This window comes from Oncorhynchus mykiss, chromosome 8, assembly GCF_057628025.1.
Source record: "Oncorhynchus mykiss isolate SJ-2025 chromosome 8, ASM5762802v1, whole genome shotgun sequence".
Taxonomy (NCBI): Eukaryota; Metazoa; Chordata; class Actinopteri; order Salmoniformes; family Salmonidae; genus Oncorhynchus; species Oncorhynchus mykiss.
Window position 1 is genome coordinate 20,289,651 of NC_143029.1, and position 26,221 is coordinate 20,315,871.

General features: G+C 44.8%; 1 protein-coding gene across 50 annotated transcripts in view; it reads right to left on the minus strand.

The window, feature by feature from the left end:
- Window positions 1–394: 394 nt before the first annotated feature.
- Window positions 395–26,221, minus strand: part of LOC110529554 (protein 4.1) — a 110,955-nt gene continuing 85,128 nt past the window's right edge. For 6 of the 50 annotated variants that reach the window (XM_090242788.1, XM_090242790.1, XM_036984957.2 and 3 more), the window contains 18 exons: window positions 25,693–25,768; window positions 24,465–24,683; window positions 23,477–23,564; window positions 22,182–22,334; window positions 21,770–21,867; window positions 18,670–18,842; window positions 16,234–16,331; window positions 13,360–13,413; window positions 13,193–13,225; window positions 12,560–12,622; window positions 9,043–9,201; window positions 7,233–7,295; window positions 6,249–6,932; window positions 4,999–5,127; window positions 4,809–4,907; window positions 4,026–4,106; window positions 3,201–3,316; window positions 395–1,542 (listed from right to left, as the gene is read on the minus strand). In XM_090242788.1, the coding sequence (XP_090098914.1) occupies window positions 3,209–3,316; window positions 4,026–4,106; window positions 4,809–4,907; window positions 4,999–5,127; window positions 6,249–6,932; window positions 7,233–7,295; window positions 9,043–9,201; window positions 12,560–12,622; window positions 13,193–13,225; window positions 13,360–13,413; window positions 16,234–16,331; window positions 18,670–18,842; window positions 21,770–21,867; window positions 22,182–22,334; window positions 23,477–23,564; window positions 24,465–24,683; window positions 25,693–25,768 (2,378 nt within the window). In that variant the 3' untranslated portion in view covers window positions 395–1,542; window positions 3,201–3,208. Of the gene's footprint in view, window positions 1,543–1,826; window positions 1,957–3,200; window positions 3,317–4,025; window positions 4,107–4,808; window positions 4,908–4,998; window positions 5,128–6,248; window positions 6,933–7,232; window positions 7,296–9,042; window positions 9,202–12,559; window positions 12,623–13,192; window positions 13,226–13,359; window positions 15,136–16,233; window positions 16,332–18,669; window positions 18,843–21,769; window positions 21,868–22,181; window positions 22,335–23,476; window positions 23,565–24,464; window positions 24,684–25,692; window positions 25,769–26,221 lie in introns of all 50 variants that reach the window. The other 44 variants (XM_090242797.1, XM_036984960.2, XM_090242798.1 and 41 more) reach the window with 27 other exon arrangements.

The following is a 26,221-nucleotide window of genomic DNA, read 5'->3' on the forward strand; positions in this document are numbered from 1 at the left end:
GTCGATACTTTCTCCATTTCATTATTGATGGTATTACTGATGGAGTTCTGCCTCTCAGCAGGGCTCAGACCTCACAGCTTTCAAACATTGCAGTTTACAAACTGTTGGAATGCAGAGACAATGTGCATATTTTATTACTAAAATAATTGTTTATTGTACCATCAGTATTCAATTATTTCTAAGAATTGTTCAAGTTCTTTTCAGACTATTGCCTATGGTTGACAGGTCCCAGAAGTCCACAATGAGCTTCTGTAAAAAGATCTGAGCCTTTTCTAAAGCAATGAAAACTTTTGAGGATGGTCTGTTTTTTTGTGGTTCAACAGGAAGCAAGCAAGAACTCAAAGATATTTGGCTGCTGAAGGGTGTTGTGTAAAAAGAAACCAAAGTCATCCAATTAGAGAATAACAAATGTTTATTTCAGTGTTACACAGAGGGTTAGGTGGCTGTGGTGGAGAGGGGGAAAACCATTTTCAAGCTGCTGAATATCTAAGATGATCTGCTATACACATGGTCCAAAGAACTAATTGATGCCGTCATTGGACTTGGTGGGGTTGGTCAGACTGCAGAGAGCACTAGGCATGAGGCAGCCATCTCTTTAATCTACAGGTAAAATATTAAAATGGTGGCAACTGTGTTTCTTTTAGCTGTCAAAAAACCTCTGAAATATATTAAAAATATATTTTTTAAAAAAAGGGGCAAACACACCTCATCAACATCTACAGTAAATCAGTTTACAGATAAATACACTAAAAAAAAAGTTTAAAAGACCAACAAAAAAAAATCTACAAATATATTTAGGATTAATGATGCCAGAAAGTCACAGAAAACAAAAAGTGTCCAAGCTTTTTATTTTTTGCTTTTTATTTTTTAACAGTTTTTTTTCTGAGTGAGGTATTGGAAAAGCACCTGCACTTTAATGGAATGCTTCAGTTTTGAATGCATAGAGAAGAACATGTGTTGGCACTGTATTGCAATGTACAAAATGACACAGTGCTTCACCCTTTGCTGGTCCCTTGGAAACTCACCCAATTAAATTAATTTGCTGTTCTTCTGCCCCCCCCCCCACCCAAAAAAAACATAAACATCTGATAAACATCTGGCTCTAAGAACATAGAACAAGACTAGGTCCAAAGCTAATATCCACCTAGTCTTACTTCATGTCCACATACAGATGCAAGAATCCAGGAAGCTAGATATTGAAATGTCCTTTCTCATAACACCAGCTGTCTGTACATACTAGGAATGTGAATACTGCGCAACAATAAAAATTACCACTTGATAAATCCTATCTGGTTTTAACAATGATAGCCATTTTTTTCTTATTTTAGCAAAAAACACATAAGAATAAAAACGCACTACAAACATTAGCTAAGTGGTTCTCTTCGGAGTGATAAAAAAAGGAAGGCGTGCGATGAAACAGACACATAGGAGTTCAGCCTCTGGGTTGTCTTCACCTTGTCTTCTCACCAGGTTGACTCTCAGTTTGGGAGATGACAGGAGTTTCTCAAACATCCATGTATGAACTTCACAGGCTCTTCAGCTCTGTGAAAGACAAGGAGAGAGGGATGAATATTATATTTAACATGAATGAGTCTAACACCAACTGGAGTCATTTAAAGAGGTGTCTAGAGCTCTATTCGATATAACCTAAAATAGCTTGGTATGGTAATGCCACTGCCTTGCACTGATTAACAGTGATTATACAGTTGATCATATCTACTATTTTCTAATTTAATTAGGAAGAATTCATCTGCTTCACTGAAAGTGGCCAAATCCTGAGCTTTAGTGCTAATAGGGCATAAATTGGATTTTCATTAGATACTTGCCTACTGGGATTTAAAGCCACCATCTCCTTGGGGCAAACCCAAACCAGCTAGTACTCCATCGCCTGCTTCAAAGTCTTTTGATGAGAGAGGTATCTCTCACGTCATGCCAGGTAGGTAGAGAGGAGGGAGACTATAGCGAGACAAAAGCACTTGATGATCTGACAACAGCTGCCGCAGCATTCTCACAGAAGGTTACACATGCTGCTTCACCAATCAAAGTGTTACTCTATTCTCAGCAACCACCGCAGTCTTGCTCATTTCCCCCCCAATTCAGCAGAACTGGAGAGGCATGACAGAACTAAACACTTGAGCTGGGCTGGCTGGGGCTCTATCTGGGCCACCTCTGAAGTGGAAATAAATTGACTACTTTTATCAGTCCCACTTTCCTGTTGGCAGTTATTGCGTTGCTGAAGTGCAGAGCAGGCTCTGCATGGAGATGGATTGTAAACCAAAGCTTTACTGTAATGTAAACAAATCGCTGTGCATCAGACAACTGGCATGATGAGCTGTCTGAACTTGCCAAACGACCCGAGGATATACCGCTATATGGACAGGGTGGATGAGCTAGTTTATACAGAGTAATACCAAAGTAATGAAGGCATATGATCCACCCAGCACCCATGGATTCACTGTCCCAATCAATTGGCTCAGAGCCTCTGCTTTGCTGTGGGTACATTTTATCCTTTTGTATGGACCCACGTCTGACTCATTTTTGATGAGCCAGATACTGCTTTGTGACTGAAGTAATTCAGGTGTTTTCAAAACAATTCTCTGGGCGTGATCCAAGCTTTTTGAGACCTCAATGGATTATAATGGTTCCAATGGTTGACAAAGTCGAGTAACTGATGAGAGAGCTATTGTAAAGGTCTTTCAAGCTAACAACCTACAGGGAATATTTGTTTCCTCCTCCCTTACACCAATTAATTAGCATAGTCATTAATCTGCTGTTCCAATGTGTATGAAGTGTCATAATGTCTGGTGGAGTGTGGTGCCATAGTCTGCCAGCACTGTGCATGTTAGAATACAGACAGTGATGTCACAAGGTTAGCAAAGCAAGTAAAACAAAAACATTTTGCTCAGACAAAATGATACATCTGCAGATGTTTGGTTCTGACATTTTGTATGAATTGTGACATTTCATCCCAAAATAGCTCAGTCAAATGCAGACAGAGCAACCGGGGAGTTAACAGAGAAGATGAAGAACTCAAAGACAAAGACAAGGAGACAGACAGTTCCACCATGTGGGGGGACTTATTTCCAGCGGATGCCGCTGATGTGCTGTCTGTTTGGGCTAGTAGGGCTCCTGTAGAGTAAGAGCAGAGGGACGCCTCCCTCACTCTAAACCCTCTAATCACCACACCCCTTGGGCCTTACCTGGTGCCTCAGTCCTCGCCCTCCTCGGCCAGCTCTGTCTCTTTGTGGACCACCACCCGGGTCACTGACATGTCAGGGTGCTGCTCTTTGGCTTCCTTTATAGCCTGGGCCAAGGCCTATCCGGGGTGGCAACACGCCCCAGCAACAACACACCCAAAAGGAAAGGGAGACGATGGCATTAACGGAAATAATGGAACACAAAGGAACCGAAAACAATTGACACAGATGAGAAAAGTAGTGGTAGCAACAACAAAACAATCGGTAAAACATCAAATGAGAGGACAAAGGATGGGAGGGGTTGAGGAGGATATGGAAAGCATGACTTGGTAGTCTGCCCATGCTTGTCCCTTTGGGGTTTGTGGTGAACTTCTACTGTGGAAACACATGTTGCCGTAAATATTTGTCTGTTCTACAGGGACTTCTGTATGGAGTGTATCAGTCTGCTGTACTCTTTAGTTTAATGTCCAGAGAACAGAACAAATCAGCAGCGCTCTCATACGGAGGGAGGTAAAAGACTAACTCTTGACACTATAAATCAGAAAGCTGGGTCTTGTAACAGGAATCGATGCATCACTTTCAGCTGAGACATTCACTACACAATATGAGCGAGCTATTGATTGCAGTTGGTAGTATGGCATATGATATATAAATATGACAGATTCTCATTTAATTTCCATATTAAGTATAAATGTTCACTAAATGGACAAAAGTGACCAATGTATTAGACCGACAACTTCCATTCAGTAGTACAAGCTGCTGTGGTGTACTGTGTAATTGGTTCCCACCAGAGGGCGTGTCTGATTGTTGTGACTGACTGACGTTCACCTGATCGTGGTCGATGTCCGAGTCTCCGGTGATGACAATGCGCTTCTCGATCCTGGTTTCTGAGAGACCACCTTTTAATGTCTGCAAACAGCCATATGTTTAGGATAAGTGCACAGACATATTGTACTAGTAAAACAACAAATCCATCAGGAGGCTTAAATTATGCACTGAGCCGAATTTCATCAAGTTCAAATCTTCCAATCTTGGAAGTATCTCCTTGTGGACATGTGTGCTCCCAGGGAGGAGGATTTAAAAAGAAAACATCCCCAGCTATGTGTATAAATGAGTTTGGTGCCACCAGCAAGAGAGCAGATGAAAACCAGAGTTCTTCAGCAAGCTTGCTAGAGATACTGTCCAGCAGTGCAGCTGCTGTCAGGTGTCTGCTTAAGCCAGGCGTTTGGCATCTAGGAGTCAGCATCAAGTCACAACAGAGGAATGATGCCTGGGCTGGGCTGGGTCGGTGCCAGTCACAGCCCCAAGCATCGACACTACAGAGCAGGCTGCTCTTCATTTGCACACAGATTACACTGAATAATGCTGCCAGATGGGAATCCAGTCCTCCCTGCAACAGTTTTCATACCATGGTGTTTACACAATCGACCAGGGAGAGCTGGGCCGTTACCATGGTGATGGATGTGGCCTGGAGGTTACCATGGCAATGTGTGTGGTTGCCATGGTGAAGTGTGTGGTAACCGTGATGACGTGTGTGTGTGTGTGTGGTTAACTTTGTGGTGTGTTTGGCCGTGTGGTTACCATGGTGATGTGTATGGTTACATGTAGTACCTTGGTGATATGTGTGGTGGTGGTGGTGCACAGCGACTCAGAGGTAATGGTTTGGGCGGTCATGAGAATGCCTGGTTCACCGTCTCCACTGCCGTCCAGCTGGAGAACAAACAGAGCCAGGTTGAGCATCATATTCCGGGCTGAACACTAGCTATATAGCGGTGGTGGTCTATTGAAAGAGTGGTCATACATGTGCAGCCTCGTAAGTGATGGTCTTTGTCTCTGTGTGCACGATGGGAACCTCCTTAGTGGCAATCTCAGTCTTCTGGGCCGCAAACGTGTCTGAGATGGTCACCATCTCGGTCTTCACCACAGGTGGCTTGGGGGCAGGGAGGGAGAGAGTCAGGACAGACACACACACACACACACACACCACGCTGGTCCACTTCACTACGCAAATACCACATGCAAAGGCCAGGCAAAAACAGCACAACCGCTAAAGTAGAAGGAACAGAGCTCATGCACAGGCTGCAAATGAACGTTACAAAAACTCACAGAACTATAAACTACAATCTCTTCGGCGTAACCATGCAACCAAGCGCATGCCAGCTGAGTTACCAACTGAAAATGCAAAAATGGCAAATAATATACAGAAGTTTTTGTAATTGTTATGTAAGTGCACAATGCATTTTTGCTTTGATCTTTGCCACAGGCTACCAACAGCTTGACACAGACATGCATTGACGTTCCCACAAATGAACGCTGTGGCATTTAAGTGGTTGGGAGGACGAGTCCTTGAAGACAGTCACGTTGGTGACTAAACCCAATTAATGCCAACGACCAAGCAATAACGCATCTTACCCAAGCACTTACAGATAAAGACCCTATACAGGGGAGGAGACACAATCCACATGCTGTAACACACACACACACAACATGCAGTGCACAATACCTCCATTCCCATGCAATTCCCAGCTCCATTTCTGCCAGTGGGTTCACAAACACAGGGCCCAGGGGAGACCAATACAGTGCTCACAGTATGTATAATGTATGAATGTATGAAGGGACACAGTCAAAATAAAACCCCAACAGAAACGTGCAGCACTGAAGTGGTAATGATTACAGTGAAGTAGTCTGGGGGGGTGCAGATTGACAGTAGAGGGCAGCACTTTGGCACAGATCCACAATGGCTGTTGCTTCTGCTGGGGGATATTAGCCATTATTTCTTACGATTATCACTTATCAACATTCAACTTGCTTAGAAAAATAGCCCAAGCGACCGCTGTGCAGGTGAAAGGCCTTCAGATAGCTTCCCATTGCTATGACGCTCAGGTGCTAAGCGAGAGAAGCACGGACAGACAGTAGAGAAGGAGCAGGTAGGTGTGTAGGTACAGTAGGTAGCTAGGTATATAGTATGTAGGTAGGAGGGTGGTGGTGAAGGTCAGAAGTGTGCATGGCTCAGTACTACGCAGCTCTGTGAGGCCGCAGCCATTCATTTACCTCAGAGCAACAAATAACCTGAGGAATGAGCTCCGTCTCAGCGTGAGACGCGTCCCCGTTGACTCTGGGCTCCTCCTCTTCTTCTTCTTCTTCTTCCACAGCCAACAGGCCAGGCTGGTCCTCAGCATGCCCGTTAGGGGCCTCCTCGGTGGTAACCAGGATGTCCTCGGTGCGCTCCTCCTCAACGGGGGCATCGACCACAAGGGCTGTCTCTGGCTCTGCCATAGGCCTTTCTTCCACTACTGCAGGGGAAGGCATGGTCTCTACCTCAACCTCTGGGAGTGGTTCGGGCTCTGCAACTTGCTCTGGTTCTTCATGGTTGTCCACTTCCTCCTCCTTCTCTTCCTCAGGCTCTTCTTTGATCTGTTCCACTGAGATGTTGACAGTGACCTGGGGGTGGTACTCCCCTGCCTCCTCCTCGCTCTCACTGTGGCTGTCCGAGGACACGCTCACAGGCCTCTTCTGCTCCTCCTTCACTTCCTCTATCACTTCCTCTACCACTTCCTCTTCGGGCTTCTCGACCTCTGTCTCCACGGCGACAGGGGTGACCACCACCTCGGGGGTGGTGATGGTGACAGAGCCTTTGGGTGCCACCCTGATCTCCTCGACGACTACCGTCTCTTCTATCTCAACCTCTGCTGCCTGCAACGTTGTCTCGTCTGATTTCTGTTTGTCATCTGAACTCTAAACCAGAGAACAAAAACAACAAACGGAATAGAGAGAAAAAAACAAAAACGTAAAAGATGACCACACAACCCAACAAAGGACAACACCAACTAAAAAATACAACGCAACAAACATAAGGAGGGATGGAAATGGCAACAGATGAAGAACAGTCAGCATAATGGCAACCAGCAAACAGAGAGATATGGATGGGTGGAAGAAGAGATGTCTGGAATAAAACAACTGATGAGCTGGCAGTTAAGAATATGTGTGGGGGAGAGAAAGCAGAAGGTGGGTGTGTTAGATGAGGGGGAGGACCACCTTAGAGACCGTGTCCACTGTGAGGTCAGGGAGAGGCTCCTGGGTTGTGGGTGGGGGGCTCCTCTGTGGAACAAAGGCAATGGTCACTCACACCAGCATGGCATCAGGAATCACTAGGGTTAGTTACTATAGCACTGTACAGGTTCCCCTCTGAGCGGGTTAGGAGGGAGACTCTGCCATGCACAAACATTAGCATATCAATACCCATCTGTAAGGGAACATTTAACAGTTCTATATAAAAACATATAGTGTAGTGACACTCAGAGCACTTAAAGTCAGAACAAACATTCAGAACAAGAGGCGAATGACAGAAGAGAATGAAATGTCGAGAAAATATTCAAGTTTATGGCCAGCCTTGTTTGTGCTCTTACAGCTTGTGTACAAAATTAGTAGGTTTGTGCATTGACAAGCTAATGACACATCTCGTCACAATAATGTGTATACACTGTAAATTCAGCCATTACTTTGATTGTGTGTGGTGGTCTGGACTGGTCATGAACTTGCTACGGCAGCAGCGAGAAGGAACAATGGACAATACATTAGTTGTGGCATGGTTTTATTTGATCTGTACTTAGGAGCACCTGGGCAGTGAGTGGAGCTGAGGCCATTGAGCTAGAGAATACAGCGCCAGCGCCCTCTGCTGCTCTCTTAATGGTGCTACAGCCAGGGTCAACCAGACCAGACTCGCAGGCAAATTTCCTGAATAAAATAGAGGTAATTTCCTCTTCTAAGCTCTACACGGGTTAGAGAATGACAAAGCAAAGAGGTCAGAGTTAGATGCTGGACAAACACATTTATGGAGAGAAGACAAACTAACTTTCACAAGCTAATCCACACAGTTCAAAAAACACAACAGAAAACATAGAAGTGCCCTTAAAAGTTTAGTGGCTAAGGGTGGCAGATTGACATCAGAGAAACTGGAGAGAGGAAAGCTGGAAAAGGTTCCACAGTAGAAGCTTTCAGCTGTGAAACAAAGAGGGAGACAGGGATAATGGAGGTTTGTGTTCTAGGAATGAGGCAGCACATCTGTAACAAAGACATGCCACACACACTGTTTATCACACAGGTCCAGGACGTGGCCCAAGGCCTGTGTGTGAACACTATCACCTGCTTGTTGGTTGTAGACACAGAGTGACAAGAGGCATGCAGTACGTCACGCAACACAGTCAAACACAGGTCTGAAACACAGGGTGGGAAATCACAAGAGGAGACACGAAGTAGGAAATCAAAAGTGAGCCTTGTCCAGCTGAAAGGAGGAGCGGTTACACCGATGCACAAGTGCACGTGAAAGAAGCATACCGTTTTTAAATAATACAGCAGTGAAGATTAAAGCTCAGAAAGAAAGGAATTTAACAGTAGTGCAAATATACCCTTATGTTCAGTGTCACTTCAAAACATGAGGCTGAGAAAATTGTGAACACAGAAAATCTAGCGCAAAAGAACATCGGTTGGGGCAGTGTGGCATGTGTAGCTACAAAAGAAAGTGTTAGTGGAATTAGGTACACAGAGAGAAGGAGAAGAGGGAGAAGGGGTGATACTTCTATATTGCTTGCTGTTTGGGGTTTTAGGCTGGGTTTCTGTACAGCACTTTGAGATATCAGCTGATGTACGAAGGGCTATATAAAATAAATTTGATTGATTGATTGATTGATTCTATATCCAACTGTCACATCAATCATACAGAGAGTCAGAACCAGGGTACAGAGGTTGGAGCCAGGGCCTCCCTGCAGACTAGAGAGGTGGAAACAGGAGGAGAGTAGAGGACATGCAGGCAGGCTGGTGGGACAGGAGGACACGGCTGGACACGTACCCCTTGGGCCTGCAGACGCAGGCTGGTAGCCGGGCTGGCAGTGAGGCGCTTTTCCCATTGACTGGGACGCGTCTCAGGGGTGGCCTCCATAAAACTGCGCTTTAACTCACTAGTGCTAGCCTGATGTTTCAAAACATCCTCCTGAGTCTTATCCAGGTCCTAGCGGTGTCAGGAGGATGCCACACACAGCCATGGTGGGGGAGAGGGGAGGACAACAGGTACATTAGTCTGTAAACCATGATAGTAACAGGAAGGATGCCAAGCCTCACTGACTGCCCATTTATGGTTAGTTTTAGTGTGTTTATGGCAGTTTATGGTTCGTTTTAGTGTGTGTATGGGTGAACTGTTTTAGACCTAGCGCAGAGTAAAGAGTGCATTTCCTAAGGAGCCACCAAGAGGCGATATCACTCCACAGAATGTACAGGTTCTGATTGGGCACTACCCATTTCAAATGGTTACGCACTGTCCCAAATAAGACCTCAATCTAATTATCAGATAACAATATCGAATTGAAAGCACTCTGGGTTCAACTTGTTGTGACCCCTTTTAGAGAGGAGGATGTACAAAACATCCACACTGATCAAGGGTTGTGATGAGGGATCAGTGAGGCGAGGCGTTGTTATGAGTTTAAACCCTTTAGCTCAGTAGTACACCTGAACATCAAAACGTGGAACTGCCAGTGGAACCCAACCAGAGGGACACATTTTCCCTTTACGAGACTGTTGAACAAGGGCTTGACTCTGAACTGTGTTAGTCTTGTTGTCACACAAGTCGGCAGGTGTAAAATTATACATCGCATAGGCACCTGCTATTGCCATGGCGATAAGTGACATGGAGGGCGGTTTCACTATACATACAATTATATCATTCTTATTTCAAATTAACATACTCCAGAAAGTTTGAAAAGCTGTTTATCATTTACAATTCTCACCACGAGTTGAGTAAATTCTTAAGTACATTTCTCCAATCTTTTGATCTCAAGGTCATATAGTAACTGCCATTTAAGCCATAACAGTCTAAGCCCTGTAAACTATATGGAAATGTTTCAAGGTCATACCAAGGATCATTTGATTTAGAATTTCTACACCCCCTTGAGGTATCAAATGTATTTTGGCCTTATTGCCATTAGCCCATACAAACTAAATTGACAACATTCACTACATGCATGGAACAGATAGATCTATTCTCGGGACTAAAGGAAGTGAGTCCTACAGTACCAGTCAAACGTTTGGGCACACCTCATTCAAGGGTTTTCTTTATTTTTACTATGTTCTACATGGCAGAACGGTACTGTATATCTGAGAGATTTGAAAGATCAGGAAACAATGAATGTGCACACACACGCTTACCCCTTATTTTAGGCCACAAAACAGTCGCCATATATACAGTACCAATCAAAAGTTGACACATTTACTCAATCTAGGATTTTTCTTTATTTTTATTTTTTTTACCATTTTCTACATTGTAGAATAATAGTGAGAAGAAAAAAAAATCAGAAAGTAACCAAGTGTTAAATCAAAATATATTTTATATTTGAGATCTTCAAAGTAGCCACCCTTTGCCTTGATGATAGCTTTGCACACTCTTGGGATTATCTCAACCAGCTTCATGAGGTAGTCACCTGGAATGCATTTCAATTAACAGGTGTGCCTTGTTAAAAGTTAATTTGTGGAATTTCTTTCCTTCTTAATGCATTTGAGCCAATCAGTTATGTCGTGACAAGGTAGGGGTGATATACAGAAGATAGCCCTATTTGGTAAAAGACCAAGTCCATATTATGGAAAGAGCAGTTCAAATAAGCAAAGAGAAACGACAGACCATCATAACTTTAATTAAGACATGGTCAGTTCATCCGGAAAATGTAAAGAACTTTCAAAGTCTCTTCAAGTGCAGTCGCAAAAAGCATTAAGCGCTATGATGAAACTGGCTCTCATGAGGACCGCCACAGGAAAGGAAAACCCAGAGTTACCTCTGCTGCAGAGGATAAGCTCATTAGAGTTACCAGCCTCAGAAATTGCAGCCCAAATAAATGCTTCACAGAGTCAAGTAACACACACATCACATCAACTGTCTGATTGAGGGGTTGGGTTAAATGCGCAAGTTGAATGCATTCAGTTGTACTGAGTAGGTATCCCCCTTTCCCTTTCAGAGGAGATTGAGTGAATTAGGCCTTCATGATCGAATTGCGTCAAAGAAACCATTACTAAAAGGTCACCGATAAGAAGACTTGCTTGGGCCAAGAAACGAGCAATGGACATTAGACCGGTGGAAATCCGTCCTTTGGTCTGATGACTCCAAATTTGCCATTTTTGTTTCCAACTGCCGTGTCTTTGTGAGACACAGATTAGGTAAATGATCTGCGCATGTGTGGTTCCCACTGTGAAGCATTGAGGTGGTGGTGTGATGGTGCTTTGCTGGTGACACTGTCTGTGATTTATTTAGAATTCAAGGCACACTTAACCAGCATGGCTACCACAGCATTCTGCAGCGATACACCATTCCATCTGGTTTGCGCTTATTTGGAATATCATTTGTTTTTCAACAGAACAATGAAGAATATAAAATAGATTTTTTGATTACATGATTCCATGAGTTATTTCATAGTTGAGGTCTTCACTATTATTCTACAATGTAGAAAATAGTAAAAATAAAGAAAAACCCTTGAATGAGTAGGTGTGTCTAAACTTTTGTCTGGTACTGTACTGCAACTAGTATCGAGGGACCTTCAGACAAGTCTTGTAAGGCCTGTGGGCATGTTTGTGAGAGTCTCACCTTTCCACATGGTAGTTTGTTGCCCAAACTGTTAGGATGCTACAGACCAATGTTGGCAGATCGGCTGTGCTGACTTCAGACGAGCCCCAAGACACAATCGTGTTTGTGAGAGAGTCTCATCTTTCCATAGAGAGTCATAATAATAGGACAAACCGTTCCGACACTACAGACCATTTTGTGAGAAGACCGATTTTCGGGATGTCTCATGGTCTGGATGCGGTGGATTGAGACGCGGGGCAGCAGACAGCGACTATAGGAGGTTAAAGACATTCTGGTAATTACATAATTTTAAAGGGCACTAATGACAGTTCCACGTTTCTAATGTGTGAGATTATAGAACACTCTGGGTAGGTTTAGTTTGTTATCACATCATTACAAATGCACAACTTAAATCAAGCAAACCAGAGCAGGAAAATCCCTTATTGGGTCAGGGAAACATTAGTCCTGTTAAAAACACATCCCGGAAAATACTAAATATCCAAAACTATTTTCAACTCAATAACAGGAGAGGTTGAGCGTTCATCAGCGCTCCCCCTCGCCCCAATAAAGCCTTTTTGTTCGGACATGCACCCCATCCCACATGCAAAATCATGCAATGGTGTTCAAAAACACACACAGAGATACAGAGCCTGAGAGTGAAAGGTAGACTGGAGAAGACAGCCTGGGACAGGAGCCAAGAGAGGACGCAGGCTTGGGCTTTGATTCCCTTTAGTTACGGGCCAATAGTTATCACAGTCATACCAACCTCCAACATTAAATTGCTATGTCTGACATATATATTTTCCCCCTGCACTCTCAACTTTCCGCTCTGTGGAATCAAAAAATGAAGACGCATTTGTGAAAAATACCTAAAAAAGGAAATAAAATGCCTAAGCGCCCAGAGGTGATAATCTGTGCAGTCAGGACAGTTCCACTACAGAGCAGAGGCTGTGGAGACTGGGACAGAACTACACTGGACGTCCACTACTGGTCAGGGCAGACCAGAATGGACCCTGTCTAAACCACACGTCACCTTAGCTGTGTAGTCATTAACTATAATACTGTAGAGATAGAGAATATTTACTCCTCACAAGGTAGAGCTTATTTGGGTGTTAATGCGTAGAATGCTGCAGCTAAGGCAAGCCTATCCAGAACAATGCCCTATCCTCAGCATGTTCAGCTGTGGTGGCGTGTGGTTGAACAGCAGTGTGTTGAGAAAAACCATACACGTCACAGATCACAGTGGCAGCAGCACAAAGAAACCAAAAACAAAGCATACATTCCTGCAGGACAAGTGAAACCCAGGTTACAAAATAAAGAGCAGCGAAGATATGAAAAAGCCCAGATGATCTATAGACAAAGTCACCATCAAACAATCAATCACAGTTAATCAATCAACCTGCTGGGAGGAGTCTGGCTCATCTCTTTTCATCTGTTAGCACCCAGGAGAAAAGGACATGTTAGTTTGATACCTGCACTGCCCAGAGCTCCGTGTATATACACTGCATTACAAATAATCTTAAAAGGTGCAGTATGATGGTAAAGATGCCCACTGCCCTCACAGACCTCAGTGCCTTCAGTAGGTGTGGCCGCCGCCCTTTCGCTAGGCTCCTCCTCTACCTGCGTGGTTTTTGTAGTGGGAATGGTTTTTTTTGTCGGGGAAAAGAAAAGGTGAAATGGATGATGAGAAAGCCTGATTCCCAGCAGCACCACCTAACGGTGCAATGTCATGTGACAGAGGGAGGAGCGCCTAGGCTCTGCCCACATGAGAGTGAGACCCGATGAGATGGGGGCGATGCACATGCTGGCCTCGGAATACTGGTCATTTTTCTGTGTAGAGCTGTTTTAACTGTTTTGTGTCATCTGTCATTTCCTACTTTATGTTTCTTATTGTTGCCTAAATGTCAGAAACCCGGATGTACCAAATGTCAGAAACCCGGGTGTACTAAATGTCAGAAACCCGGGTGTACTAAAATGTCAGAAACCCGGGTGTACTAAATGTCAGAAACCCGGGTGTACTAAATGTCAGAAACCCGGGTGTACTAAATGTCAGAAACCCGGGTGTACTAAATATCAGAAACCCGGGTGTACTAAATATCAGAAACCCGGGTGTACTAAATATCAGAAACCCGGGTGTACTAAATATCAGAAACCGGGGTGTACTAAATATCAGAAACCCGGGTGTACTAAATGGCGACTAATAACACTGAATGGGACAGGGGGTGCAACACAGGCAATGACGTCCTTATAGGGCAAAACTAACTTGAAAACAGAGCTATATATACACACTAAATCTACCTGTGTATGACTGTGGCATTTACAGCCAAACAGATAGGGACACAGGAATAAGAATTATAATTTTACAACACTAAAAAGGTTTAAATTATTTTTATGACAGAGCAGCCAATAGTGGTACAATAAGAGTGATTAGTATTTAATAACTCATTTAAGATCTCTAAAGAATGGCGAAAGACTGAAATTCTATTTAGTAATTTTATACAGAAATCAAGGGTTTTAAGAAGAAAGGAGAGTGAAATATAACGGGGATGGAGGGAGTGCAGAACACAGACGTGCTGGCTAAGGTGAGGGGTGGGAAGAGCTGACAGAAGCAGGGGGGTGATGAGATGGTGCCATTCAGGCGGCGGGGTCACACAGCTGCTCACACAGCTCTTCCTGCAGCAGGGAAGTGTGTGTGTCAGTGTGTGTGTCTGAGCAGGGTGTGGCCACAGAGGGATGAGCGGGGACAGGTGCCTTATGCTCCAGGTAGCAGAGCGACAGGGCCAGGGGCAGGGCCAGGAGGAAGGCCAGAGCCAGGGACTGGGAGGCAGACAGCAGCAAAGCCAAGATGAACATGAATGAATGCACCAGGGAGGGGGAGGAGAGGGGCAGGTAGCGCTGCAGCCCCGAGGGGATCAAGCAGGCAGCACAGTCCTTGGGAAGGCTGGGGAAGCCGTCCGCATCCAGCAGAGAGAAGGGCAGGAAGCCCAGGCCCATCAACATCCCCAGCACGGAGAAGCCCAGACTGGACTGAGCCACATCATTGGCCTGGACAGGTGACCCTTCCTGGGGCTCTGAGCTGCAGGCCAGGGGGGAGGGAGGAGGAAAGGCCTCTAGAGACTGGTGATGGTAGTGCCCTGTTGCAGCCAAACTGTCTGCATGCTGCTGGGGGGTAAAATCAGGATCCCAAATACCCGGGTAGTCCCCGTCCCCATCTAGCTGGCCCCAGGACAGGGGGTCGTCCTCCGAGATGTCGGACAGAACGTCTAGCTCAGAGATGGTGTCCAGGATGGGAGGGATGGATGAGTTGGAGGAGGATAAGGACAGGGGGAACATGAAGATTGACTACACAGTGATTAACCCGTCGTTTCCCCCATATAGAGAAAGAGAGAGAAGGCCACATGTAGACACCATGCAGGGAAGGAAGCGGTGAGGGGGAACAACAAGCAGTAATCACAACCAAGAGAAGAAGAAACAAATGTGTGAAAAATAATAAAACGGTAAGAGGAAGGTGTGCGCAGGAAAAGAGGGGAGAAAGAAACACCATTAGTGAGACGTGTCAGGTCAGGGGTGCAGCAGAGTAACACGGGTGCAGACAAGAGGTCACATAGTGGGGGCAGTGAGAGGTCAGGGGTCAAAGGGTGGGTCCAAGAGGTGCTGGGGGAGGAGGGTCAAGCGCATTCTACAACTGTACAACAACAGGATCAGAACTGAGAACACTAGTGGACAGATGCAGAGAGAAGTCAGAGTAGATGACAGGAAGGGGAAGAACCTAAAGCAACCCAAAAACAGGAAGGTCTTTGTGATTGAGTTAGAGATATAGCACAGTTAAACTCTGGTTGTTCCCATTCAATTTGAATTCAAAACTCTTACTTTTAGCCCTGTCCCCTTCATTTTTACTTCCAGGTAAACCCCCCAGAGAACCAGAAATCTTCCCTGACCATGGCAGGACAACATCCGCCGAGCAAGAATCCAGTTAGTGGAGTCTCGATTAATATCAATGTTAGGAGGGGGAGGGGATCCTATTGGTGTACATTACCCCTAGTACAACTAAGACAGTGCCCCCCCCAATAATGAAATAATGATATTGCATTATGGACAAGTCACTGTTATGTTAAGGATGAATATGATCCTTTATACAGCACCCACATGTCAAGAGAGTCTTGCACTCTCCTAATAGGAGTTATGGTACGAAGCAGACAGTTCAGAATGTCATCCTATAGCTCTGGCTAATTCAACTCCACAGTGCTACAGTGACAAAACCAAGATTAAGTAAATAAATCTAAGCTAGACAGTGGAGATAATTAAGTTACTTTGAGACAAAATTATTAGGCATTAGTCAGACAGACTATTAATTTCCAATTCAACAACAGGATGTCAGATGTTTGGTTCTTCCTTGAAAGACAAGAGATTGAGTTAGATCATCCCGCTACCTCCTCTCACCTTGGAGGAGTCAGAGGAGAGTTCCAGGCCAGGCTCCCTGCCGTTCCCCACAGAGGTGGGGGCCGAGTCCTGGGCCTCGATCATGTTGATCACTGGCGCTGAAGGGGCACAAACAAGATGACACATATCCAAGCTTTATATAACATTCATATTCTCCATTCAGGTATGTATACTTCAAAGAGCTCTTCAATTCAGCACATCATGCTAATGTCAATGCATGGCCAGCAGAGGGCGCTCTAACCCCAGAGCACAGTTTAATCTGGACCATATGAAAACAATAAAAATGAAATGTACCTGCCTTTTGTGGATGAGATAAGACCATAATTGCATGGATTCATAGTACATACCAGACATGGCTATTTGTTTTGGTATAGTAAATGCCTATGTCCAATAGCTATTCAGATGGAAAGAGGTCAGAGAAATTACACAGGATTAGTTATTTGGCTAAATGCTAGGTCTATGTGAAACTACAGTAATGATTGACATGTCATGCTAGCCGTAGTGTACAGTAGTGTATTTAGCAGTGCCAACACACACACAGTGGTGCGGTGTAGTCATGGATTCTTGAGGTTTAGTAGTAAGGGTTTGATATGGAACCTGATATCATTAGTAACTGACCATGCCAACCACAGCACAGCCGCCACTCCCTGTATTGTTGTGCCATGTGTTGGGAGGGGGGGAGAGGGATTTATCCAGAGACCAGGACCAAATTCTCCTCGGCTAGTCTCATTCAGAGTCCCAGTCTCACACCTGCTGTGACTGTATCTGAAGCTCTGGGGGCCATAGTCAGGGGCCAGAGGAGAGAGATCGAAGTCTCCACGGCTGGCCAGACAGAAAACAAAATGGTTCCCTCCCGCCCTCTTCTTATTTTTCCCTCTACTACAGAGGAAGGCGAGGGAATTAATAATACACTGCATTGGGCTGATGATGAATGATCAAGAGGCTCAGAGAGGCCCTACATACAGGAGGGGGAAGAAGGAGAGAGGAAGCAAAGAAAAGGGATTCCAGAGCAGGCCCAGGTTAGCGTGAGTGAGTCGAGTAACCCTTTAATAATGAATGGCCCGGCCCTAGTACACATGGGGTATTTGGGACTGAGTTGAGTTATCCTAGATTTACAAGCTAGACAGACATTGCTAAATGTTATGGTAGGCTATTCATTGCAAAGTAAAGTATCGAGATTGGCATTCCTTTGGTGACTCATGTTCATCTAGGATTCTCATCCTAGATTTGTGCTGCTGAAGTTGGAAGCAAAAAACTGAACAGTCAATATAACACACTAATCTTTGTCAGAAGAGGTACTGCACATTTTCAAGCGTTACTACTTCACTTTCAGCTACACCATCACCCGCATTTAATCTGCATAGCAGCCGGGCCAGTCCAGTATTACTGTATTTTAGTCTAATTCCCCACATCACGCAAAGACACTAGGTTTTGCTCAGAGCAATTTCTAGAATGCTTTTATGGTGGAAAATAGGCTTACAAATTCACATGGACCTTGGCCTGAGAACATCCTTCATGCTTGTTAACGTTTTAGTGGCACTGTTTCTTTCCCATGTTAAATGTACAATGTAACATACACAGCCTGGGTCTAGTCATAGAGACACATTGAAATCCCCTGGTCAAAAAGAACAAGTCCAGTTTCATCCACAGTCCTTCCCAAAGCTCCAACAAAGGGGAAAAAGATGTTAGAGCCAATAGCAATGACAGTGGGGGAATGTGCCAAGCCTACAGCTAAACACTGACTGACTTTGTACAGGACACTGCAAAATGGTTCTTCTAAAAACACTTGGAAAAGAGAAATAGCCTCAGTAGGCTACAGAAATGCTCATCCCTAGTCATTGTAACATGTTTGGCTAAATGCAAAAGCAGCATAGTTCAGCTCACCAGACAGTTTGAGCTGACTAAAACTAGGAGGATAGTGGTTTGTTCCCTCTAAACTTGAATGGTTGGCGGGGGAACAGAACGCATGCTGAGGCACGTTGATGAGCGTTGTCACGGAACGGGTCCGTTTCTGTATATCTCACGGTAATGGTTTTCCTCTGATCCTGCGGGTCCTTTGTTACTATCTACTTCTCTCGCTCGCTGTTTTGGGAGTGTTTCTTCAGCAGTTTATCTAAATGTCTCTTTGATGGCAGGGCTGAGGTAGCCTGTGGTTCTGTGACGGCCCCCCTACGGTGTCTGCACTGAGCTGACTGAATGAGAACCCTCTCATGATCACAAAGAGACCGGCTGCTAGTGTAGGCCAGAATCAGAGGCTATGCTCCACTGAGTAACACTCATCTCCTCGCCTGCAGAGACAGCTATGGACTGACTCATACTGTACTCATTACCAGAATACCAGCGCTGCCCATAGTCCAAGGTAGTGGGCACTGGGCATAACAATACATCAACCCAAATCCCAACTGTGTGTGTGTGTTGTCTAGTGCCACTGCCTACCACCATCCAGGCTTCGTGAGATGCGCTTGCTGGAGGTGCGCTCGAAGTAGGGTGCCGGCCTGTCGATGAGGGTGCTGGCCTGTCGTGTTTGGGCCTGGGTCCGCCCACTGTAGCGGAACTTAGAGCCCAGTGTGAGGAACTTGGCTTTAGTGGGCGCTTCTGGAGTCATCAACCTGGAGTGAGAATAGGACCAAAATAAAATGAAACTATTCTGAAAACAAACAAATACTGTATCATATACAGTATTTGGTGCAGTGTGTAAACTCCATGTGGATATGTTATTTCAGTTTATTGGATGACAGTGAGGCTATATAGATAAAGAGTACTGTCTTTTTTCACTATAATATAAAAAAAAAAAAGCTTTTTATTACTTTTTAATTTAAAAAAAAATAAATGTCCTGCCTGTGACCTAGGCTAACCACAGGTGGAAGTGATAAACCTAGCTCTCTCTGTGTGTAAATACAGAGATTATGAATGAGTCATGAAGACCTAGGTAAAAGGGATCCGTTCAACAGTCTCATTGTTTGTCAGTGACCGTACGTGAACATGAGCTGTAAACCCCATCAAACTCTGGGCGCCGAACAGTAAGCGGTCTCCTATTCTCCTTCGCTGGCTCTGCGTAACAGCTGTGTTTGAGGCTAGATATTCAAAATCGTCCCTGCCCCTATCCTTAATCTCCTATGGAGACAGGGCTTTCCTGTCCGCCCATCTCCCCCCATTTGCTTTGCAGGGCCCCTCACTCAGACATTTATCACACACACACACACACACACACACACACACACACACAGCCTGAGGGAGCGGCAGGCTGGGGTCCAGATGTCTCTGGCATCTTTCTAGTGGTGTCAGGTTAAGCCATACTGGGGTCCTCTCCAAGGCTCTGCTCTCTGCTGTTATACAGGCAGACTAGGAAGGGGTCTGTTCTGTTGTTTATCCCAGGGGCATGCAGGCCAGGGCTGATTTCAACCCCATTTAAACACACTGGCCCTAGGTGTGCTGCTGGGATGTCAGGGTGTCTGTGGATCCCATTATGATCTCAGCATCCCAGCATGACCTCCATCCCAGCCCAGCCCGGGTCTGTCATGACATCATGCCCTCACATCACAGCCCAAGAAAAGACACTCTTCGGAACAAACTGCTAATAAGCGGGACAATTGAACTTCTCTAGGGTAGGGGGCAGCATTCAGAATTTTGGATGAAAAGCATGCCCAAATTAAACAGCCTGCTACTAGGGCCCAGAAGATATGATATGCATATAACTGGTAGATTTGGATAGAAAACACTAAAGTTTACAAAACTGTTAAAATTGTGTCTGAGTATAACAGAACTAATTTGGCAGGCAAAAACTTGAGAAATTGTTTCAGGCTTGTATTCTGATAAATGAGGGAGTAAAACCAGTCTGAATGAATGGACCCTGACGTGTCACAGAGCTTTTTCATGCGCAATCCCGAGAGAGTGCCTTTCTTGTTTACCTTTTATATTGACGACGTTATTGTCCGGTTGAAATATTATAGATTTAGGCTAAAAACAACCTGAAGATTGAATATAAACATCGTTTGACATGTTTCTATGAACTTTACGGATACAATTTGGATTTTTTTGCCTGCCTGTTTTGACTGAGTTTGAGCCTGTGGATTACTGAAGAAAACGTGAGGTTTTTGGATATAAAGAGACTTTATCGAACAAAATGAACATTTATTGAGTAAATGAATGTCTTCTGAGTGCAACCATATGAAGATCAAAGGTAAGGGATTCATTTTCTCTCTATTTCTGAGTTGTGTAACTCTTCTGCTTGGCTGGGTACTGTTTGTAATGATTTGTCTGCTGGGCCATGTTCTCAAATAAATTGTAAGGTATGCTTTCACCATAAAGCATTTTTTAAATCTGACACCGTGGTTGGATTCACAAGAAGTTCATCTTTAAACCTATGTAAAATATTGATATCAATATACAAGACCATTAAAGTGGATGGCAGTGTTTGAAATTCAAATTTGACAGATTAAGGACAGTCATTAGTAGGAGTTTCTTTTGCACACAGAAGAGCTGAATGAGAGAAGAGGAGAAAGAGGGGCGCTACAGGGCTTTGGGATATTACTGGTTGGGTTGAAGGCAAGGCAGTGAGTGATTGTTGCTTTGTGTTTGTTGAGGCTGTGGCTCCCCTCCTCGTTGTCCATGCCAAGAATAACACAACTCGATTAAACAGCCGAGGATCTCCATGCCGTATCTGGTTTCAATTTGGCGTGTGCCGACAATCCTCTTAAAAACTGTCAAATAATGAGATGCGCAGCAGGTGGGATTTATTATGTGATGCAACACACTTCCGCATTGTCTCCATACTGCTGTACCGTTTGTTTCTACTTGGCTACCTGACAAACTTCTGCTTTTTACTTTTAAGTATTTCATCAAACTCGGTACTTAACAAGTTTACCAAGGTCTTAGTTTTATCCTCACAACTTTTTTAAATTCAACTTTTTCACCCCGGATGCTTCATCTGGACATGGATCTACAGGACCTCCTCAGGGCAAAAAAAACCAAAACAAACTAAATAACATGATGCCTTCTCAGTGCAGTCGCTGTACTCTTAATATACAGGATTACTATCGCCTTGTGGTGAGGATAGCAGAGTTGCAAGCCGGGCTTAAGACGCAAATCATTAGGCAAGGGCAATTTAAGTGTAGGAAAAGATGATGCTGCATCTGTACCACAAATACAAGCGTCCCCTATACCATAAGAAGTTAAGCGCATGATAATGGCCATGGCTTTAGGCCTCAGACAGAGAAGCTGCCTGAACAAATAAGTGCATAGGGTTGGGGGGGGGGGGGGGGCATTTAACACTCCCCACTGACATGGGGTAGGACTAACTGTGTTAGCTTAGACACATTTCACAGAGTCAACAGGTTAGAAAGGGCCTATAGATAAAGTTGCAAGGTGGAACAGAACACTATAAAGAAAGGTGCAATCATTAAAAAACAACAGACTTCAGAGGACCTAACACACTAGTTCTTCCTGGTTCAGACATCTTTTAGAGTCTGATGCAGTGAGTTCGAGGTTAAACCTATGTTGGTGTCGTTGACATGGGAACGGAGAGTGTGATTGTTACCTGAAGAAGGTGTGATTCTCCACGCAGACCTTCCAGACTCTCTTGGCAGAGCGGTGGTTGGGCAGCTTGAAGCCCACGGTGCTCTCAAACTGCTCCGTCTGTAAGACAGAGCATATAGCGGAGTTACCCCGAGTACAAGAACTAGCCAAGTTAGAAAACATATGCTCCACAAAAAACGAGATATGGACCAAACCCCCCCCCCCCACAAAACTAGTTTGAATTGGCCTTGAGAAAGAAATATCTAAACATCAGCATTTCCATCTCCACAATCAAACCATGTCCTAACATTGTCAGTATTTGGCTCAATGACAGTCTCTTTCCTACAGCTGATCTCTGGAGTGGGTTTTGGAAAGGACAAGAGTAAATTGTGGAAATATCTTGTTTTTCCTCTGAGAGTGGTGCGGTTCTGTACCTCTCCCGGCCTGATTTTGATATAGAAGTTGCTACGTTTGTAGGAGATCTTGAGGATTTTTGGCCAGGCAAAGCGGTTTATCCGGAGTCGGTCTTTGTAGATCAGCAGGCCATTGGCACACACTCCCAACATGATGTCCACTCCCTCAGAGTCCTGCAGACACAAACAGCCAAAGCAACAGTTCAGCAAAGTATAATGAACAGAACAGTCACGTTTGCAGCAGTACAGACAACATGGATAGAGAACAGACAACGTTCTCAGATTTCAGTCCAGAAGATTTATAATATTGCCAAGGCTCACAATGGAATAAGATTACATACAATTGAATAAGGCTGGATATGCAATCACCCCACCATAACTCAATGGTAACGTTATCGAACTTGCATGATGCCATAAAGGGTCTTTTAAGTCTGGGACATATGGATAGTTTGATACTGAGTGGCTATTGATTTGTGTATCAAACTGTAAAACGAGGAGGAAAATCCATCGTCGCTGATGGGCATGGCAACTATTAGACACCAATGCATGGCTTTCAACCACCCCCTCTCACTCCCCATGGCCATGACATGCTTCTCCACACAACCCTTGTACGTGGCTGTCTGCCTACCTACTGAAAGAGAGAGAGGACATAAGGGCCTGACATGCACTTTTCTCACTAATTACTGACGGTTGGGATCGGCACTAAGAGGTCACTGCCGCCCCCCCCCCCCCCCCCCCCCCCCCCCACCCTCTCTCTCTCGTCCTCTCCCTATCCCCCCCTTCTCGCCATCCCCCTCTGTGCTCTAGACCAACAGAACATTTCTGGGAGTATTTTCAACCCATGTCCAGTACACCGGGAGAGAGAATGGTTCATTCCACAGGGCTGTTCCCATGCAGACGGCCCAGTGAAAAGAGCTCCGGCTCCACCACATGTATTTGTACAGCTGATGCACTTTCTGCTTTTGCTTTGTGTTTTCTGCCTGCCTCTCTTCCCCTCACTGCACACTACATCAAAGGAGCCTCCCTGAGTCCTGTGTGCTCTCACAGGAGTTTCAACAGACTTCCATACACAAAGAATGGAGCGTAGGAGAACAGTTCCTTGTTAAGGCTGTCTCCTTGTTAAGAACTTACAGTTCAATCGTTTTTTTTTTACAGCTATGAGGTTGACATTTTCTCATTGCAGGGCATTTTATAAACACCACAAATGTATTTCCTAGTATTTCCCAAAACATGTATACAGCAGTGATTTCTTAAACAAAATCTCTGGTTGGATTGGACATTTCAAAACCCAGTGCCTGGGGCCGTGTGTCAGTCACCTTGGCATGGTGGAGATCGACACCATACATCGACAACTTCTTGGCGTTTTCTAAGAACTGGGTATCTGCTTGAGCAGGAGTCATCCCCCTAGAATGGTAGACAAAACATAGAACAATCCAAAACAAACAGAGGTGAAAAGTTCAAGTCAATGATAATTCAATCGACAAATGGGAGGTGCTGAAAACAGGGAATTCAAAATATGATAATCACAGGGTTTAGTACAGGCCAGGGGTAATTTCCAATCTAATTTCTACACAGGTGTCTTTCCCCAGTCCCCACAGCCGGGTGGTTTTAAAGAGGCCCCTTCAGTGATGACTTCAATGTCAGTGTCAGAAGAGGGGAGGATCGTGGACTACAAGAAAACTGAAGAGGAAGCACCTCCCTATCCCCATCGACGGGACAGTAGCGGAGAAGGTGGAAAGTTAAGTTCCTCGAAAAAGTATCATCCAGAAGGCGAGGTTGGTACAGGTGCATCAAATCTGGGACAGAGAGACTGAAAAACAGCTTCTATCTCAAGGCCATCAGACTGTTAAACAGCCATCGCTAACATAGAGGCTGCTACCAACATAGACTCAAATCTCTGGCCACGTAAATAAATGGACTTAATAAAAAGGTATCACTAGTCACCTTAAATAACGCCACTTTAATAATGTTTACAAATCCTACATTACTCATCTCATATGTATATACTGTATTCTATAACATCTACTGCATCTTGCTTATGCCGCACGCCATCGCTCACCCATATATTTATATGTACATATTCTATTCATCCCTTTACATTTGTGTGTATAATGTAGTTGTTGTGAATTTGGTAGATTACTTGTTAGATATTACTTCATTATCGGAACTACAAGCACAAGCATTTTGCTACACTCGCATTAACATCTGCTAACCATGTGTATGTGGCCATTAAAATGTGATTTGATTTGTGTCACTTCCTCTTGCTTGCTTTAAAGGGATAGTTCTCTGAACTACGGCTCTGACCTGTGAGTTTTGTGGAGCTCTACCACCTTCTCCTCCATCTCCTTAGTCTGTGAGGGGGCAAACTGGAAGTCGCTGATGTAGTCGAGGCGTTGCTCATCGGGGTCGTGATCTCCCAGCTCGGCCTGCAGGGAGTAGGAACCCAGCAGAGAGTGGGTGACGAAGGAGCAGGGCAGACGCCCTGAAATTATGTCCTGCCGCAGCTGAAGGCACAGGAGATATCTACAGGGAGATGGAGAGATGGGAGGAGGGGAAGAAAGAGAGTGAGAGGCGAGCGAGATGAATAAAAGGGCATGAAATAGATTTTGTACATTTGGTCTATGTTCATCATGACACTAATCCACTAGTTCAGATCTGACATGACATTTCAGCACGTGAACGTGGTGTGTGTGGGGGCGGTTTCCTGTGCCTTACAGTACAGCAGCAGCCTGCAGACTCACAACAGCAGAAATAGCGTGTGCGGTAATGGCACACAGAGAGAGAGGGAAAAAAAGGTAAGTGTGTGAGATGATTGCCTGTGACCTTGGATCTGGGGCTGTGCTGAAACTAAACTCTGGAGGCTGAAGACAGCTCCACTGCATTCGATATTGCTGCAACCTTTTGACGGGTGCCGATCAAAGAGGGCATTCTACGCTAGATTAGGGAGTAACCGGAGTGATCCCGCTGAGGGCTCAGAGCAGAGTGTGATGAGACACTGGGGGAACACACGGACATTAAACACTCCGTGTACAGCACACCGTTCCCCCTTGTGCTCTGCTCTTCTGACCTTATCAACCAGGGGTCTACTGCATGTTGCTGCTGTGGTGTGCAACTACTGTGCAGCACAGTACTACAGCACCCTTTACGGGATTAGAGGTTTATGTGAATAACAGTGCTTGCTTATGTGTTAGTTACGTGTGCATGCTGGCCGAAAAACAACATGTACTGTAGATACCGTAACAGTACAACTATTTACATTTCCTGAGTACAAAATAATCTGGAAAGATGTCAAAAGTGTGAATGCAACATTTTAACAGACTGTAGGTTATTGACTGCTCCGGGCCACCTGCGTGGCATACGTACATTCTGTGTTTGCACAACTGGGTAGATCATTTCGTTGCTATATGATTTATATCATTTCGTTGCTATACGTTGCTATATGACTAACATAATAAAGCCAAACAATCAAATGTACAATGAAAAGGAGTGGCTGTTTGACCTTTGTTTCCTTATGAAACGGACAGTACAATACCTGGTAATATCCTCGGTCAGCTGGGACGGATCAGGAGGGTAGAACTTGACATTGAACGCTAACTGCCAGGAGGTATCTGTGGAGAGAGAACAGGACTCATCTGATTTAAAGACTAAAGGAAATGCATCCTTCATTATCATAACACAACATATTATACATTCCTCTGAGGCGCCAGGCCACGTGTTCAAGCCTAGAAAGTGACTCCGGCTAAGCATTTGGGTGAGCGTTTGTACTGTCTGTAGAGGAAGGCAATTATTAGTTTAGTGTCAAGTAACCAACAAAGAAAAACAAGCGATGGTGGAATCTTCCCGAGCCAGATGTGCTAAGAACACACCCGTGATCAAACAGCTGTGCTCATCGACTGTCCGTAAGGAGTGTGGGTGTGGTGGGGGAGAGAAAGCAGAGACGGGGGAGAGGGGGCAAAGAGATGGAAAGAGGAAGAGAACACACTGGGAAGGAGCGCGAGGAGAGGCTTTGAAGTGGAAGTTTTATCAAGCCTGGAAAGACATGGGCCAGCCTGAGGAGTTGT